General features: G+C 37.1%; 3 protein-coding genes and 1 long non-coding RNA gene across 4 annotated transcripts; 2 read left to right on the plus strand and 2 right to left on the minus strand.

The window, feature by feature from the left end:
* Positions 1-2567: 2567 nt before the first annotated feature.
* Positions 2568-6067, plus strand: LOC103319825 (LEAF RUST 10 DISEASE-RESISTANCE LOCUS RECEPTOR-LIKE PROTEIN KINASE-like 2.5). Its single transcript, XM_008221419.3, has 3 exons — positions 2568-4108; positions 4619-4642; positions 4745-6067. The coding sequence occupies exons 1-3, from the start codon at positions 2995-2997 to the stop codon at positions 5878-5880; spliced, it is 2274 nt and encodes a 757-aa protein (XP_008219641.2). The 5' UTR covers positions 2568-2994; the 3' UTR covers positions 5881-6067.
* Positions 6068-7867: 1800 nt separating this feature from the next.
* LOC103319912 (uncharacterized) lies at positions 7868-9500 on the plus strand. The gene is made up of 3 exons (XM_016791476.2): positions 7868-8546; positions 8627-8773; positions 8975-9500. The coding sequence occupies exons 1-3, from the start codon at positions 8022-8024 to the stop codon at positions 9281-9283; spliced, it is 981 nt and encodes a 326-aa protein (XP_016646962.2). The 5' UTR covers positions 7868-8021; the 3' UTR covers positions 9284-9500.
* A 107-nt stretch (positions 9501-9607) lies between these two features.
* Positions 9608-16709, minus strand: LOC103319824 (uncharacterized). Its single transcript, XR_016124285.1, has 3 exons — positions 16366-16709; positions 14403-14505; positions 9608-10470 (listed from the first exon to the last, which is right to left on the minus strand). It is a non-coding gene; the product is annotated as an uncharacterized LOC103319824 (long non-coding RNA).
* LOC148919526 (PHD finger protein MALE MEIOCYTE DEATH 1-like) lies at positions 10521-13393 on the minus strand. Its single transcript, XM_089046479.1, has 3 exons — positions 13303-13393; positions 12604-13146; positions 10521-12517 (listed from the first exon to the last, which is right to left on the minus strand). The coding sequence occupies exons 1-3, from the start codon at positions 13320-13322 to the stop codon at positions 12076-12078; spliced, it is 1005 nt and encodes a 334-aa protein (XP_088902605.1). The 5' UTR covers positions 13323-13393; the 3' UTR covers positions 10521-12075.
* Positions 16710-16815: the final 106 nt, after the last annotated feature.

The following is a 16815-nucleotide window of genomic DNA, read 5'->3' on the forward strand; positions in this document are numbered from 1 at the left end:
TTACACATTTAAAACTAATTTAACAAAAACACTCCGAAAGAAGTCTCTACACACATGTCACACTATGATTAGCATGAAATTAGCAGTTCATGTTTCCGCAAAAGGAGTCTTTTCCCAATGATAATGGAGATTGGGCCATGCTTCACCTTTGTTAACGGGCGAATTTGTACATAATGGATTAAGGCATTATCACACACATAACACAAGTGTTTGAGTGGTTCACCCATAATGGGGCTACATCCACTATAGTTTATAGCTTTATTGTATTTGAATGTGAAGATTACATTAATATGAGAGAGAGATATATATATATATATATAGGGAGAGATGCTTGAGAGCTCTAGCATAAGAGAAATAGAGAGCTTGGGAGAGCTTTGGATAGCTCTTGGAGAAGTGGAGAGTAGCAGTCGATGGTCCTTTTGCTCGGAGGTGGTTAGCTCCTTTTTGTAGTCTAAGAGCATCTACAATCATGGTCCCTATTTTTTAGTTAAAATTTAGCTAAAAATACACAAAAATTATTTTAGGAGTTCTTTATAAAATTTGAACTCCAATCATACTCTCTAGTTTATGGGGTCATAAATACTATGGTTTTTTTTATAATTCAATATCAATACGATTGGTTCATCTCTATAAAAATAAAAAAAAAATTAGTATTAATTATGAGTTTAAACTATGCACAAAACAAAGCATCATTAAATTATAAGGAGCCACTAGGAATCTTTTCGCTCTCTTCAGATTTAAGAGCTCTTACAACACTTCTAGCAGTGCCAACAAAACTCGGGCTGGGTAGAGGGGTTTGGCCCAAAATCGCCTTTCCAAAGCAACAAAAAATGACCCCGCAAATGGTGGGACCCAACAAACTAGGCTGGCCCAAGGGCGAGGCAAGCCCGAGCCTGGCCCTAGTTTTGCAATGACGTTAACAATTTCCTTCAAATTTTTTTCACAGCACGTAACGATGCGCTAATGTTAAAAACTTGACATGCTCGTTCTGATCGCCAAAGGCTAGCTTCCACATGTCGGCATCCGGCTCTCTAATCAGATTTTTCCCTCCAATCCAACGGCACCAATTTTGTGCAATAAAAAAATGAAAAAAAATCTTTTTTTTTTAAATACCAAAAAAATACTGAATTTTTTTTCTATAAATACTAACCTATACTCTTCACTTTTAACAGCAAATCCTCATACATTTTCTCCTCATACTATTATTCACTTTCTACTCAATATTTTTTTCACTTTCAAGTTTTATTTTTCTCTATCATATTATGACTTCTTCTATTGAAACAAGAGGAGCATGGAGCATGATGGAAGATGTTTTGTTGTGTGAGTGTTGGCTCCAAATTAGTCATTGTCCCATAACGGGTAATGAGATGAAATTCTATCATATGTAGAAAAAAATTCATACCAAATTTTGTGAAAGATCGGGGGCTTCGACCCGTACAGAAATGACATTATATAGTAGGTGAAAAATTCTCAATAAAGAGTTGGCGAAATGGAGAGATGCCTTGGCAAAAGCGATGGAGATCATCTTAATTGCAAATATCATGCATGACTTTATTGAACAAATGGGGTTGCATTCTATATCGCGCTCGAAAATGAACTTCATAGTACATAAAAGTTGGGATAAAATAATCTTCCAGAAGATTCTTACCCTGAGAATGTCTATGTCTGTCCACATTCGGGTCACGACCTTCTTGTGAACCACGGTGGCTTTGGTTTTCTTCATCAAGCAAAGCCACTGCCATAACAAGTTGCTGATTTAGGTCTCTCTGCGCCCTTTTGCCTGCAGCTCCTCTACGCCTTCTTTCTCTAGTTTCTCGCTCTTGCCTCTCCAAAACCTCTTGCATGTCTGCCATTTGAGAATGAAGAATGAAATCTAAAATCTGAGAAATGAAAATGTAAAGAAGATCTGGTGTGGGAGGTATGAGCTGAGCCTCTGGTTTTATAGAAAAATTTAGGCACATAGAAATGACACATGGCGCAATTTTAGAGAGTGAAAATTTTATATGAAATTTGAAATTCATTTGAATTTTGAAATATGAATTTTGAAATGTATCTAAAATTTTAAGTTTGAAATTTATCTGAAATTTGAAATTTGAAATGTATCTGAAATTTGAAACCGAAAATCTTATCCGATTATGAGATATGAATAGTATTGACATGTAGGAACTCAAAAATCTTATCCGAAAATATTATCAAAATTAATTGTTTATGTAAAAAAAGTTGTGAAAAAAACAAAAAAATGAATAGTATTTGTCATGGCAAAGGGCAACTGCTAGAAACACACATTGTTTTATAGGCAGCTACTATTCACATGAATAGTATGCCCTATCCCCTTGCCATGGCAATAAACTGGAAATGCTCTTAGAGATTTCCTTATTTTATGAAGTAGATAGAGAGGATGATTGAAGTTATATTTTTCCAATCCTCCTTAAAATTTATCTAAGAAGATAGTTTAAGGAGCTGATTATAAATAATACATGGGTCTCCTTGATTTAAGGTTTTTGAATGGCTATATCCTTGGTTGGGTCTTGGATATGGAGAAAGCATGTGAGAGAGCTGTCTCCCTACTTCTTGATTGGTGGCATGTGATATGTGACTGACATGGGTATCCCTTGATTGGTGGGATTTGCTGTGGGGAGGTGAGGTCAATGGTGCCTCCTTGGGACGAACCTCAGGTCTTCATCTCCTCCTCAGTTTTGCGGTGGCGAGGGTCAAAAAAGTAGACCATCCTTCTCTCCAATGTAATATAGCCAACTTAATTTGCGTGTTGACTACTTTGCGTGGACTCTGGTGAAGACCAGCCTTTCCTTCTGATACTTTTGGAATTTGGTTGGCCATTGTTGGCTTTAATATCATCATCACTCATTTCGACCTCAAATTTATTGCTCATGGCTAATTCTTCTAACTCAAACTCAAATAGTAAGTACATCAATTAGAGTAGCAGCAAAAATTAGCAACTCTGAAACTGGAAGGAAAGCAAAGTAGCTAGCCAACATGGCCGCCTCCTCAAAGCAACAAAGCACTTCCAAAATGGCAAGTTTAGTGTTGATGTTTGTTTATCTTTTGTTCATCTCCCTTCCTCACCCATCAATGGCCCTATCCTCCTGCAACGGCGCATGCGCAACCCACGACGACTGTGCTGGTCAGCTCATATGCATCAACAGTAAGTGCAACGACCACCCTGATCTCAACGATTTCAGCCAAAGCGGGGACGGCAGACGTGCAGCCAAGTGTGACAAGCAATACCATCTAAACATTCATGAGCGAGCCGTGGCACTTTCCATGGATAGGATTAACTGCAGCGAAGCTATTAACTGCGGTGGCATCGGAGGCATCTCCTACCCCTTTTGGGGAGTAAACCGAGCTAGTCACTGTGGTCTGCCCGGGTTCGAGGTCAAATGCCTAGACAATGTCCCCGTGATCAATATGTCGAATATCAACTATAGAATTCTTAAAACCAACTCCAGTAGGGTTCCTCCGTCTGTTACAGTTGCTAGGCAGGACTATTGGAAAACTGTTTGTCCTCTTACTTTTGTTAATACCAGCATCAACTTCTCTCTGTTTAATTATACTTCCTCTGGGTTTACAAACCTGACCTTTTATTACGGGTGCAATACAAGTACAAGTAACACTACTTCTACTTCCCAAGTTTGCAGTGGAAACAAAATTTCATATGTGACACCACTCTTTCTGTCTAATTATACTTCCTCTGCGTTAACAAAGGTGTCCGATTCCCAGTGCAATAGCACAACAACTAGTTCCCAAATTTTCTGTAATGCCAGCGCTAGTATGAATGTTTCGTCTGTCACACCAAGTCCCCCAGCTGATACAGTTGCTCCCGTCGCCTGTAAAAATCAGGTCATTGTTCCGGTTTCTAGAACAGCTGCTGTGGCTCTAAAGGCCAACCAAACAACTATCCAAGACGCAGTAGATGGGGGCTTTGAATTGGAATTGAAAGTCCGTACTGATATATGCAACACTTGCGTGGAATCAGGAGGGATGTGCGGTCTTAACACTACTTCTGGTGGGTTCAATTGCTTTTGCCAGGATCGGGCCTATGAAACCAGATGTAATACAACTATTTCAAATCAACCACCCAGACCAAAAGGTAGTATCTGTCCTTTGTCCTTTTTCTTATAAATTACAGACTACTGGGAAGAAGATGTTATAAGTCTTTTATGTCATTTGTTAGAATTTAGGAGTCGTGTGAGTAATGCTCTGATACCATTGTTGGAAGACTATGGAGTCCATGTTAAAGTAGGAAGAGTTCAGGGTAATTAGAGCCAACTATCTGCAGAAACAGAAAATAGAAACTGCTGAACCTCACAGATATAGAAGGTTAAACCTTTATGAGTGTTCATGGTCATTTTGATCCTTCGGTACATGCATCAAATTGGAAGTCTTGATGGTGTCAGTCAACATTTTATGGACTTCAACACCCTGCAGTAATATATGCTCCAAGCAGCCTAAGAATACACCTACCTTTGTTGACTTTGATAATTCAATGTAACATCACAAAATACTTGAGTTTGTAGTCTTGGCGTCATAACTGGATATTGAAGAAGAATATGATATACCATCCGAAGAAATCTTATGATTTAACCTTTTTTCTGTGCAGGTTCAAAGACTAAATATGAAATAGGTGCGTATATATGATAAATATATATTAAGTACCACAAGTTTCAATCTTCGCTTTCTTTCACATATCAATAAAATGCATAACTTGAAGAATTGTTCAATATAGGCATTCCGGCTGGTGTTTCGGGAATCCTCATAATCATTGCTTGTATTGTATGCATATCAAGGAAAAGAATATTGGGTTTCTTCAAGAAAGATACAACCGATGAGTTTGATGTTGAGGAATTTATAAGGAACTATGAATGCCTTGCTCCAAAACGGTATAGTTATGCAAATGTCAAGAAAATGACAGACTCTTTCAAAGATAAAATAGGTAAAGGTGGATTTGGAACCGTGTACAAAGGCAGGCTGCCGGATGGCTTCGTCGTGGCGGTGAAAGTCCTAAGCGAGTCCAAGGGTAATGCAGAAGACTTTATTAATGAAGTTGCTAGCATTGGTAGAACCTCCCATGTCAACATTGTCACTCTTTCTGGATTCTGTTATGAGAGGAAGGACAAAAGGGCTTTGATATATGAATTTATGCATAATGGATCTCTAGATAATTTCATACATAAACGGGGATCTGAAACAGAAAATTGTCGCTTAGAATGGAAAACACTATCTGAAATTGCTGTTGGCATTGCTCGAGGACTAGAATACTTACACCGTGGATGTAACACAAGAATTCTGCATCTTGACATCAAGCCACAGAACATTCTTTTGGACAAAAATTTTTGCCCAAAAATCGCTGATTTCGGCCTTGCCAAACTATGCAAAACGAAGGAGAGTATTGTATCCATGATGGGGACAAGAGGAACTGCAGGATACATTGCACCAGAAGTGTTTAGCCGGAACTTTGGAGGCGTGTCTCACAAATCTGATGTTTACAGCTACGGCATGTTGGTTCTTGAAATGGTTGGAGCAAGAAACAATTTGGATTCGGGAGTGTCTCATACCAGTGAAATGTTTCCGCATTACGTTTATAGAGATCTAGAGCTAGACAATGATGAGAATGTTTTTGGGGCAATCACAGAGGAGGAAAAAGAAATAGCAAGAAAGATGGTATTAATAAGTCTCTGGTGCATTCAGACCAATCCTTCTGATCGGCCATCAATGAGCAAAGTAGTAGAGATGTTCGAAGGACCCCTTCATTCCTTGCAAATTGCACCCAAGCCTTTATTGTTTTCTCCTACAATTGCTGCAGCGCAAGGCTCTACGACCGCATCCCAACAATCTGAAATAGAAGATATCTCTGGTAATTAGGAAATTCTAGCTCAATTGTAAGAAAATTACCTTTGTTATCTTAAATGAAACAGCTTTCATCATCGTTCCGAAAACTGGCAATGACTGCCATCCAATCCAAGTATACTATGTATTCTATGGCCAAACTTGGTTTTCTTTCATGGCTCAGATCTTTTTCAAGTTTGCTTCCAACCAGTTGGTTTGTCTTTTTCTGGATGTGCCTGCTAACGTTTTGTGTTATGCACTTTTTTTTATTTAAAGAACCTTTCTGAAATGAAAGATAATATACTAAACACATATATTAGATGGATGCTAGCATTCGAATTCAAGCTAAGAGAGCAATTGCACCAAATCACTATATTAATGGCATCTTTGCTTGTATTTTGCACTTCTGTTTATGATGTTACATAATTTTTATTTTTCGGAGAAAAAAGAAAGAAAGACATATGTTACAAAATCAATAGAAGAGCATCCACTGTGCCCTAGGGTCCTACTTGTTTTGGTGGGCTCTGGACCTACCAATAGAACGAGAACCTTACAAGCCCAGCTGAGCACTCTTTTCTTTTCTTTTTTTTAACTGCGAAAGTTTTGCACTTTGGGCTACCATTTTGTATGGTTGCTCATTTAAGCCTGGTAATGAAAGAGTTTTTTTTCTTTTTTTCTTTTTTTTTTCTTTTTATGATGGTTATATGGCAATGAATCCAAATATTCATCTATTTTTTCAGTACAAGACGATAATTTAAATTAGAGAGGAGGGGAATTTCTTACATACACAGAGCTATGATGTCGTGAATTGAACCCTGAGACCCCTAGTCTGCAAATCAATGTTATTTTTCATTGAACTAGACCCCATTGACAAATATAAATTCATCTAATTCTACTAACCCAAACCCACTCCCTTTTTATTATATATACCATAGTATCCTCATTTATTAATAAATTTGTATAATTTCAATTCTTTATGTTTGAATTAACCAACGGCATTTTTTGGTATTTTAAATGTTTTACCATTCTCTCCCTTTTGCTTTATATATATATATATATATATATATATATTTTTTAAGATTAGATTTCCTGTAATTTCTTAATTCACGTCACTTTTATTCAATTAAACTTCAGTTGTTCCAGGACAGGGCCTTCTTTATCATAATAACCATTAAACACATTAACTCATACTAATAATCTTGTTCAAATCTCCAATTTCCATAGTTAATTTTGTGAAACACGATTCTAATATCCTTGGATTTTAAGAGATCTAAAGGCTTATAAGCAAGTTTCTCCCTTTTGATTTATTTAAGTTCATTTCCTGTTAAAAGTTTGGAATTTTCAATTACATGACGATTTCCAATCAAATTTGCGAGCTCTTTTAGTTTTTTTTTTTTTTTTTATATAAAAAACATATATCAGTGACAGATTTACTCTTTCGAAGATGCAATTGTGTTCCATGGGTTACGTTGTACAAAAGAAGAGATAGAAGAGAAGGTTTCGCTTCTCCTTTCAAAGAGTGGGAAAGAGAAAAATAGTCTCCTGGTTGGATTTGGAATTGGCGGATTTTAGTCGGTTTGCAGCATATAAATAATTGAGTATATATAGCTGCTTTGGTAATTCTAGATTGCAAAGTCGAGAATGAAAAACTGGGGATTTTCATTAGCTACTGGTTCCTGTGCCTCTTATTCTGCCGTTTATGTTTATTTGATTACCCTGTAATATTTAAGAAGACGGCAAATTAATAAGAAGGGTATGTTCCATGCCGAAACGAAAGGCTAAGCGTTCCAAATGGACATATGGGAAACGCAAAAAACTTCCAATCAATTTGGGTGACAAGGGAGAGACTTATTCGGAGGTAGATCGGATTAGTCAGCTGCCTGACGCCATTCTGATTAGTATTCTTTCCCTACTGAGCATTAGGGAGGCAGCAAGAACTTGTTTCCTCTCTAAGAGGTGGATCTATGTGGAAACAGGTTACATGTCTCAACTTCGACGACATAGATGCATTATATAAACCGTCGAAGAAAAGAGGACAAACAACACCCAGTTACAATTGGGTGAACCAAGTCCTGCAATTGCACTAGTGTCCATCTTTAGATGCATTCAGAATTTGTTCTTCCTCAACCTATATCGGGCCTAGTAGTTCTGAAATTGACAATTGGATTGAGTTCGCAATGCAGAAGAGAGTTCAAAGGCTTGAGATAGATTTGGAAGCAGGTAGACTTTCTTCTTTTTCTTATGCCAGTTATATCTTTCCAGATAAGCCATTTAGAAGCCCTTTCGGCGTTTCCTGCATCAAGTCCCTTAAACACCTCTCCTTGTCATTTGTAAACATAACCGGCGAACTTGTTGAGCACTTTCTATCCAATTGTGAACTCCTTGAGCATCTTTGCGTTTCTTGCTCGGATCAATTAGTAACTTTGAAAGTTGCCGGTTCGTCGCTCCGGTTGAAGTTCCTACAAATAAGTGACTGCATGTGTTTAGAAAAAATCGAGATTTGTGCTCCTAATCTCGTGTCATTTATTTATCACGGAATGCTGGGTTTTTATGACAGTATTCGTTTGAGGCATGCACCCTTGCTTGTAAACGTATCTCTTGCAGAAAGTACTAGGTCTATAGTTCCAACTTTTCTTTCGGTTAAAAGTTGTCTTCCTCAGCTGGTGACTCTCAATCTCAACTTGCACATGAATCTGAATATGGTCAGTATATGAAATAATTCAGTATTTATTATATATGTATATATAGACTTTATTTTCAAAATTTGCTTTTCATCTTTCAGAGTGCAATGGTGAGGCAACCAGAATTTCCAGAATTAACTTGTCTCAAGGACTTAACATTGAATGTTGTCGCAAGTGATCGGCAAAGCCTCCTTGATTTGACTAAATTGATAGAGCGGTCTCCTTTCTTGCATAGATTTACATTGGAGGTAAATTTATTTTCAGCATGTCTTACAATTTAAAGTTGGGAAGTTTATTTAACGGTTTCAGAAAGGTATTTGTTGATTCATGTTTACGCACACAAACTTTTAAAAGTTGTATTGTTTTTCCGTGGTTTTTGAAAAACTTGTATATGTGGAATTAACTTGTCTAAGGTAGATTGAAAAGCTATTGTTTTTGTCCTTGTGCAGCTAAGATGGGCACGAGTGCCATGTCTGAGGAATATGCAGAAGGTTAATAGATGTCCTCATCAGTGCCTTAAGGTGGTGAAATTTTCTGGGTTCGTTGGGTCTAGTATCGACACTGAGCTTGCCATGTACTTCACTGAGAATGCCGTTGCGCTTGAAACGTTTATCGTCGATCTAATAAAGGTTGTCGTTGAAGAATCCACTCTATTGTCTGAATTTGTTACAACCCAGAAACAATTGAAGGCAGCAAGAAAGCGTGCATTGCAGATTGGTAAAAAACTACCTCCAGGAGCTGAGTTAATTGTTTTGTAATTTCACTTGTTTAAAATCCTCTTTGCTACAGACGTGATACACTTTTTGCAGCATGTAATTTGCTACTATTTATTTCTGACATTTTCCGAAATTGAAATAATGTTTGTGTGGTGAACAAGGATGACAGTTTAGGTACTTGATTGATTTCTTCCAATATGTAGATTCTTGAATGAGTTGGAGACAAAATGAAAAAGGACATGTGATTCGCATGGTCTTGTTTTCCTTTTTCCATATGTATTTTGAAACCTCGACACTTACGTACGTATTTTCCAGAATTCAATAATATATTCTGTATGCAAAAAAAAAATGATGATGCTAATGACAAAATGAAAAATAAATAACTACAATAAGATTTGGCAAGTGAGTCAAATTTGGTCTGAGAGAGAGAGAGAGGTAAACATGATTGACTATAAATGTAGCAAAACGCAAGTCTCCTTAGCTACAATAATAGTTGTCAAACGTAGCCATGAAGGTATATGCATTACTTTTTCCTAGTTATGCCTTGTAATGATAATGAGGTTAAGATTTAAGAGGATGCTGCTGTTTGGAATGCACTAGTGCTCCTCGATTTAGACCTGTTCTTCCTGGTTTCCAGAGATACAAGAAGTGGCACAGATATTGAGATATGATCTCGCAAAGCAAGTTGACAGCTTGATCAGACCCCTAAATCCCTCGAGGCGGAAACTACATATTCATCACTTATCCAAACCAGTGCACATTGTTTGTGCTTCCGTTGTCTTGTTGCAGTGTATGGCGGAGACTGTTACTTGAATTTCCCTTTTTATTTTCTTTTCTAGGCTAGCAACGGAGGAAGGCAAGTTCGGCAATATTCAGCTTGCAGCCTTCTCTCTCAATCTCCGCAATCTACTACATCAGCCTAACTGCTGTGCTACAGGAAAGACAAGCAGATGCCAAACGAAACCAGACCAGGACCTGAATCATCTATGCAGAAGAATAATTCAAAGCTCTTGGTGCTTGCTTGTACTGTGTACCATTTTTGTTTTGTTTTTTATTGAATTATGTTCCCTGAATCTTGAAAGGAACTTGCATATTCAAATACTGTAATGTCAACAACGAAGTATGACATTATCTCATAAATGAGACAATCTGTCCAGCGGATGGCTCGTTGTTAATGTCCAACGGTTTTCATGCATCATTGCATCCTAGATTCTGAGTTTCTTTGCCTCCTGTCAATTGTACATAACAAGCTGAATAAAGTAATATTAAGAGGAGTAGGTACACACACAATGCCAACGCTCTGGCTCTACAGAAATTTCCATTAACAAAATGAAAAGTAAAAACAAAACAAAACATTCACTCTCTACAGAGATCGATCATTCCAGAATTCATTAGCTGCACCATATGCTTAATGGCTGCATACTTCGCATTCATGCGTGGACTGGATCAAAAGCCAAAATACGAAGGTTTAACAACTTGTGACTAGGGAGTAGTGCTAGTACAATTATAAATGTAGCTTGCAACAAATGATCCATTGATGCCTCATATGACAAGGTAACGTAAAAACAAACAACAAACTAGACAACTACAAGATGCATCCTAGCTCGTTAATCCAACATACTCAAGGGTACAGTAAGTATGGACCAGTCTTCTAATTAAAAGTACAGAACTGAGTAAGTTTAATCAATTATGCAATGAGTCTCCAAACAACAAACCCTGCACACTCAGCGACTCCACCATGCCGTCCCTGACATTAATTAAATCAAATCATGTTAAGACAAATGAGCAGCCTAGCATATTTATGCTGGAAACAATTTATGAGTGTTTATGCATGCCACACTCGCATCTGTAAGGCAACAAAGAGGGTATGTGACAATTTAGTAACTTGCAACAAAAATGAGGAATGGGATGCTACATCCAGTTAGCCAGCTGCATAGCACATACAAATGTGTTTTGATCAAGGAACAGGATGCAACAAGTCAGCTGATACTAGGTGCTGCAAATTTCTACCCAAGAGAAGTAGTGGATAATCCAAGACATGAATCCGAAGAAGAAGATTTGTTCTGCATCTACTACAGCTACTCAGGATGCAACAACAATCTCGTCTTGAAGTGCAAGTATCACTTTGTAATTTCAGCTGATTACGAGTCCGGGAAGCAATTGGACGATCCTTTTGACAAGGATAATTACTTTTTTAAAGATTGGACACACCTCTTACATGGGTTGCTCCACAACAAAGGGATCGGCCACCTCATATGTATCAATGGGATTAATGAGGGTTCTGCTTTCATCACTGATCGAGACATCATGCATCTATAGGATTTACTTTGCCTTTATTTTCAGGCGATGTAATTATCATTTTTATATTAGTTATTTCATATTTTTGTTATATATAAAACATATGAATTGAATCTGACTTTGTGATTTATAGGAAAATAACTGTCCTGATGTAGCATGTAAAGCATTTAGGCATATCACATTGATAGACAGTCTCCATGAGACGTGCGAGGGGCCCATGGAGACTAGGTTGTTATTTACTGTGGCTTTTGGTAGTACCTGGTTTGGGAGGTGGGGATACACATTTCCAGTGGAAGCTATGGGGTGTCGAGAGATACTTCCACGATCGCTATTGAGTCCCTTAAGTCTCTTCCGTTGACTGAAGCTGAAGAAATTATAGAAAAATACAAGAAGATATGCCTTACTCCCCTAGAGTGCATGAGAGATTTATTATCTTTCATGCTGCAGATGAGGTGTGGCGCGAGAGACCAAAAGAGAACGGATCTAAATAAAGATTTGTGGATGGTGTATGATGAGGTTTTAATAAGGAGGAAAAATCACATCCAAACTATCTTGAATTGCAAAGTTTTTTGGACATGAATTTTCCTCCTCATTAAAACCTCATAATACACCGTCCACAAATCTTTATTTAGATCCATTCTCTTTCGGCCTCTCGCGCCACACCTCATCTGCAGCATGAAAGAGAATAAATCTCTGCACTCTAGGGGAGTAAGGCACATCTTGTATTTTCCTACAATTTCTTCAACTTCAGTCAACGAAAGAGACCCAAGGTACTCAATAGCGGTTGTGTAGGTACCTCTCGACACCCCATAGCTTCCACGTAGAAACGTGTATCCCAACCTCCTAAACCAGATACTACCAAAAGCCACACTAAACAGCAACCTAGTCTCCATGGCCCCCTCACACGACTCACGAAGACCGTCTATCAATGTGATATGCCTAAATGCTTTACATGCTTCATAACATGCCGTTATTTTCCTATAAATCACAAAATCAAATTCAATTCATATGTTTTATATATAACAAAAATATGAAACCACAAATAATATAAAAACGATAATTACCTCGCCTGAAAATAAAGGCAAAGTAAACCCCATAGATGCATGATGTCTCGACCAGTGATGAAAGCAGAACCCCTATTAATCCCATTGATACATATGAGGTGGCTGATCCCGTTGTTGTGGAGCAACCAATGTAAGAGGTGTGTCCAATCTTTGAAAAAATAATCATCCTTGTCAAAAGGATCGTCCAATTGCTCCTCGGACTCGTAATCAGCTGGAATTACAAAATGATACTTGCACTTCAAGACGAGATTATTGTTGCATCTTGAGTAGTTGCAGTAGATGCAGAACAAATGTTCTTCAGATTCATGTCTTGAATCATCCACTACCTCTTTGAGAATGAAGAGTGGAACTGTCCTCTTAACACATCCTTCCTTGTGAACCAACTCCCATTTCCATACATGCCCTTCTTGGACAACATCACAGTCAGCCATGAAAGCCTTAACATTTTCCATGAATGAATCTAACAAGGGTTTTTGGATGACACTTTTAGACTTGAAATTGGAATTGTCAAAGTTGATATGTGAAATTTGGGTAGTCATTCTCCTGTACAAAACCACATGAAAAAAAAACACAACTAAATCAAATAGCAAATTATAAATGAGAGAAGTCATAATACATGAGCAATATAAACTGACTCACTAAATAAACCACATGAAAACAAATGAGCAGTTTTTAGCAACTGGTAATTTTGCAACATACTTGTTCAGGTGGAATTTCATGTGTCCCCAGGTCTCAATTTTCAAACTATTGATGATGGTGAACTCACTAACTTGCCATTACTTAAGCACTTAAGGCACTTCTTCTGGAGTCAAATAGGCAAAATAATATAATGAGACTAAACCAACTTTAATTTTTTATGGTTGTCAATTCCCAAACAGGGGAACAATCATGAAGTTTCACTGATAGAGATGGGACACCAGAAACACAAAAGCTAGCAACACATGTATTTTACAAAATTAATTTTAAAAAAAGGTAATTCCATTCCATTAGTGCTAAACTTGCCATGTAATTTTGTTTATCCAAATAAGTTAAAACAGAGCACTTAACCATGTGAAATAAAAGTCCTTGCGCATCCCAAAAAACTAAGGAAAAAGAAAACCAGGGTTGAAAATTCTGGATGAAACTGACATGAAAAAGATTGGATAAAGAATATTCCTCCTCTTCATATCGCTCTCAACTAGCTAGTAGCTAGCTAGACAACAATCTACAAAAGGAAATTTGAAATAAACAGCAACAACGAATCTAAAGATAGATATAGCAAAGAGAAATCAAACGTTACTGCACTCTAATTACTTTGGTCTCATAATCAGAACATCATGGTAAAACATCACACTAAGCGTGATAGCAACTGTTTTAATGGTTTTAATAATCTGATTAGTAATGTCAGGCTTTTTTTATATATCTCACATGCCAGTAGAGAGTTATATGCGCTCAGAGCTGCGGCTTGCATAGGGAGGCCAGCAATAAATACCAACAAATTCACACAAAAATACTCCCAAATATGTATGCTTTGCTCAAAAGTAATGACAGAGAAAGTAAAAGAACAAAATTTATTTAAATCCGTGCATTTTGTGAGATTAGTGAGAGAAAAAGAACTCAGAAAAGCAAAAAATTGAACTAGAGCTTAAACCAAAAGAAAGAAACAACCAAAAGAAGAAGGGAACTAGGGTTTAGGAGCCCAAATCTGAAAATCAATAAATATACTAGCTAAATAAATACTTCACAACATGAAACATTAGCTAGAAGGCAAGTTGAAATGTTTAGAATCAAATGTAAAAATTGATCAAAAAGGAAGGTACCTAGAGAAAGAAGCTCCAGTTTCTCCAAAGAGAGTGTGAGACCAGAGGAGGTTAGGTTAGGAGGAAGCTGCGGAGTGATACGAGAAATGATTTTTGTATATTCCTGTGTGTTATTGTTTTAAAAAATAAAAATTAATACAAAATGATACAATAGGGGTATAAAACGGAGTGAGAAAACGTTTATTGTTTTTCAGAAATTTATAAAACTCGGGGGCCGGAAAAGAGAAAGAAAAAACCCATTACAGGTCCATGAAGACAATCTGACCAGAATCAGCCCAGATTAAACAGAAAACAAAAGCCCCAAAATGGAACAAAAAACACACACACAAAATAGAAAGGCTCTAGCCCAAGCTCACTGAAAATAAATAAATATTATATCCTGTTTGGTGGGCTGGGACTGGACTGGTTATGATTGGACTTGGAGTGTTGGACTGGTTAGGATTGGATTGGGTTGGACTAAGTTGGGCTAGACTGCACTGGAAGGTCCAGTCCGTTGTTTGGTACAAGTATGGGCTGGACTGCATTGGACTTCAAACAAAATTTATTAAAATAATTTAGTATCAGAAATAATTAAATTTAATTAAAAAAAATGTACACAAAATTAAATTTTATTTTTCATAGTACCATGCTGTCAAAGCATATATGACAGTTACTAACATCATGGATGCACGATGCACACAAACATTGTTTCTCTAACTCTACTGCAACTAGAGTTGTCACAATCTTCCTCTTTCTCTTTCGATCCATGTCTACCCTACCATTAACAATATTGGCAAGAATAAAACCATAATCTGTGACTTTCTTTTTTATACTCAAACATAAACGTTGTTTCTCTAATTCTAACAGACGCAAGACAAGAATAACAAGCGGAAAGGGAATCAAACCAAAAAAGAGAGGTAAACAGTGAACCACCCATGAAATTAACCAACAGAGGTACTCTGTTTGGTTGTCGTGAAACAATCAATGAAAAGGCAACAAATTCACAGACCCAATACTAACCAAAGCCTCTTTCTGGGTAAAAATGACAAAGTCCACAGCTGTCAAATCTATATCCTGTTATGTATTTACTTATTTAGTGATCAAAATAATAGTGATGATATTGGTGGAGAGGGGCTAGTGATGATAAGCTGTTTATAGTTGTGAAACTAGTGATGAACCTGGTCAAATGGTTGTTTGGGATGGTCCAGTAGCTAGTATCTCCTCATTAAAGGCATATGGATATGGCATTGTGGAGAGTAATTGTGGCGAAATTTTCTTATTAACGGTAGTTTTTCAATGCCAAAGTAGTTACAGATGCAGAACTTCCAATACGTTCTCACTTAGGACAAAAAAATGTCTATGATCTCCTCAAATTCACAAACTCCAGCCCTCTAATAAAAACAAAAATGTAATAAGAAGATGAAGAAAAATGAAGGAAGCTTCTAAAAGAGAAACTTCCATTGTCCCCTTTACTCATTTTGATCAAACCTGGTGAAGAACGAAACCGCGTCTTCACAAAGAATTGATCATATATAACACTACCATTTATCTTATTACAAGACTGCTATCTTATTACAAGACTGCTACTTTTTTCAGCACTATCTGTCAAACTTTTCAATACCCAAAAATGAAAAGGCCAAAAACTCTCAAATTTTTCAATTTTGCATGTTCAGCAACCGAAACAGAGATTTACAAACTAGGAATTCCAATCCATGGCCAATTAAAAAAACCAAAATTTATCATCAAATCTTGCCTAATCAGAAAACCACCAGAAACCACAAAGTATACATATAATTTCTCATCAAATCTTGCCTATTTAGATTCTTTGTCAATCTAGTTTCTGCTTGAACATAAATAAATAACTACACCATTTCCTTTCTTCAACATAATAAGCATTTCAGAATTGAACCCAGAACCACAAATCATAAAAGGGGTCTATCTGATGCCAAATTCACCAAATTGAGATGGGTTTGTTTCTCTTTACCTTGTCGTTCATCAGTGTTGATGGAGTCGGAGGCGTCGTTCATTAGTCTCAGGCGTCGTTCATCAACCCATTAACCAAAATTAACAACAGAAAATAAATAAATAAAATTGAAGCCAAAAGGAGATAGAGAGGTGGAGAAAATCAGAGACAAAGATGAAGAAGAAAAGAAGACGATGAAAAGAAGAAGTGCTCTAAGCAACGAAAGGCGGACAAATGAGAATGACGGTATCTATATACCCAAACATCAAACATCCACATAAAGCCGCGCTTTACTGATAAATTTGACAAATGAGAATGAGGGTATCTATATACCCAAACATCATGATTAGGTTAGGTTATGTGTGTGGCTGACGTAGTCTTTCCTTATGATAGGCCTGTTTTATTTCTTTCTTTTTTTAGTGTTCATGTGTTTCTGGCCGACCCGCTAGGCCTTTGTTTCTTTTTATCCTT

Source organism: Prunus mume, linkage group LG2, assembly GCF_029339155.1.
Source record: "Prunus mume cultivar Tortuosa linkage group LG2, ASM2933915v1, whole genome shotgun sequence".
Lineage (NCBI taxonomy): Eukaryota > Viridiplantae > Streptophyta > Magnoliopsida > Rosales > Rosaceae > Prunus > Prunus mume.

Coding starts and splice junctions, on each gene's coding strand:
- LOC148919526 (XM_089046479.1), bottom strand. CDS start 13,322: ATGAAATTCCACCTGAACAA. Junction 13,147..13,302: donor ATGAAATTCCACCTGAACAA/GTATGTTGCAAA, acceptor GGTTTTGTACAG/GAGAATGACTACCCAAATTT. Junction 12,518..12,603: donor TGCCTTTATTTTCAGGCGAG/GTAATTATCGTT, acceptor TGTGATTTATAG/GAAAATAACGGCATGTTATG.
- LOC103319825 (XM_008221419.3), top strand. CDS start 2,995: ATGGCCGCCTCCTCAAAGCAACAAAGCACTTCCAAAATGGCAAGTTTA. Junction 4,109..4,618: donor TCAACCACCCAGACCAAAAG/GTAGTATCTGTC, acceptor TTTTCTGTGCAG/GTTCAAAGACTAAATATGAA. Junction 4,643..4,744: donor AAAGACTAAATATGAAATAG/GTGCGTATATAT, acceptor TGTTCAATATAG/GCATTCCGGCTGGTGTTTCG.
- LOC103319912 (XM_016791476.2), top strand. CDS start 8,022: ATGCAGAAGAGAGTTCAAAGGCTTGAGATAGATTTGGAAGCAGGTAGA. Junction 8,547..8,626: donor TGCACATGAATCTGAATATG/GTCAGTATATGA, acceptor TTCATCTTTCAG/AGTGCAATGGTGAGGCAACC. Junction 8,774..8,974: donor TGCATAGATTTACATTGGAG/GTAAATTTATTT, acceptor GTCCTTGTGCAG/CTAAGATGGGCACGAGTGCC.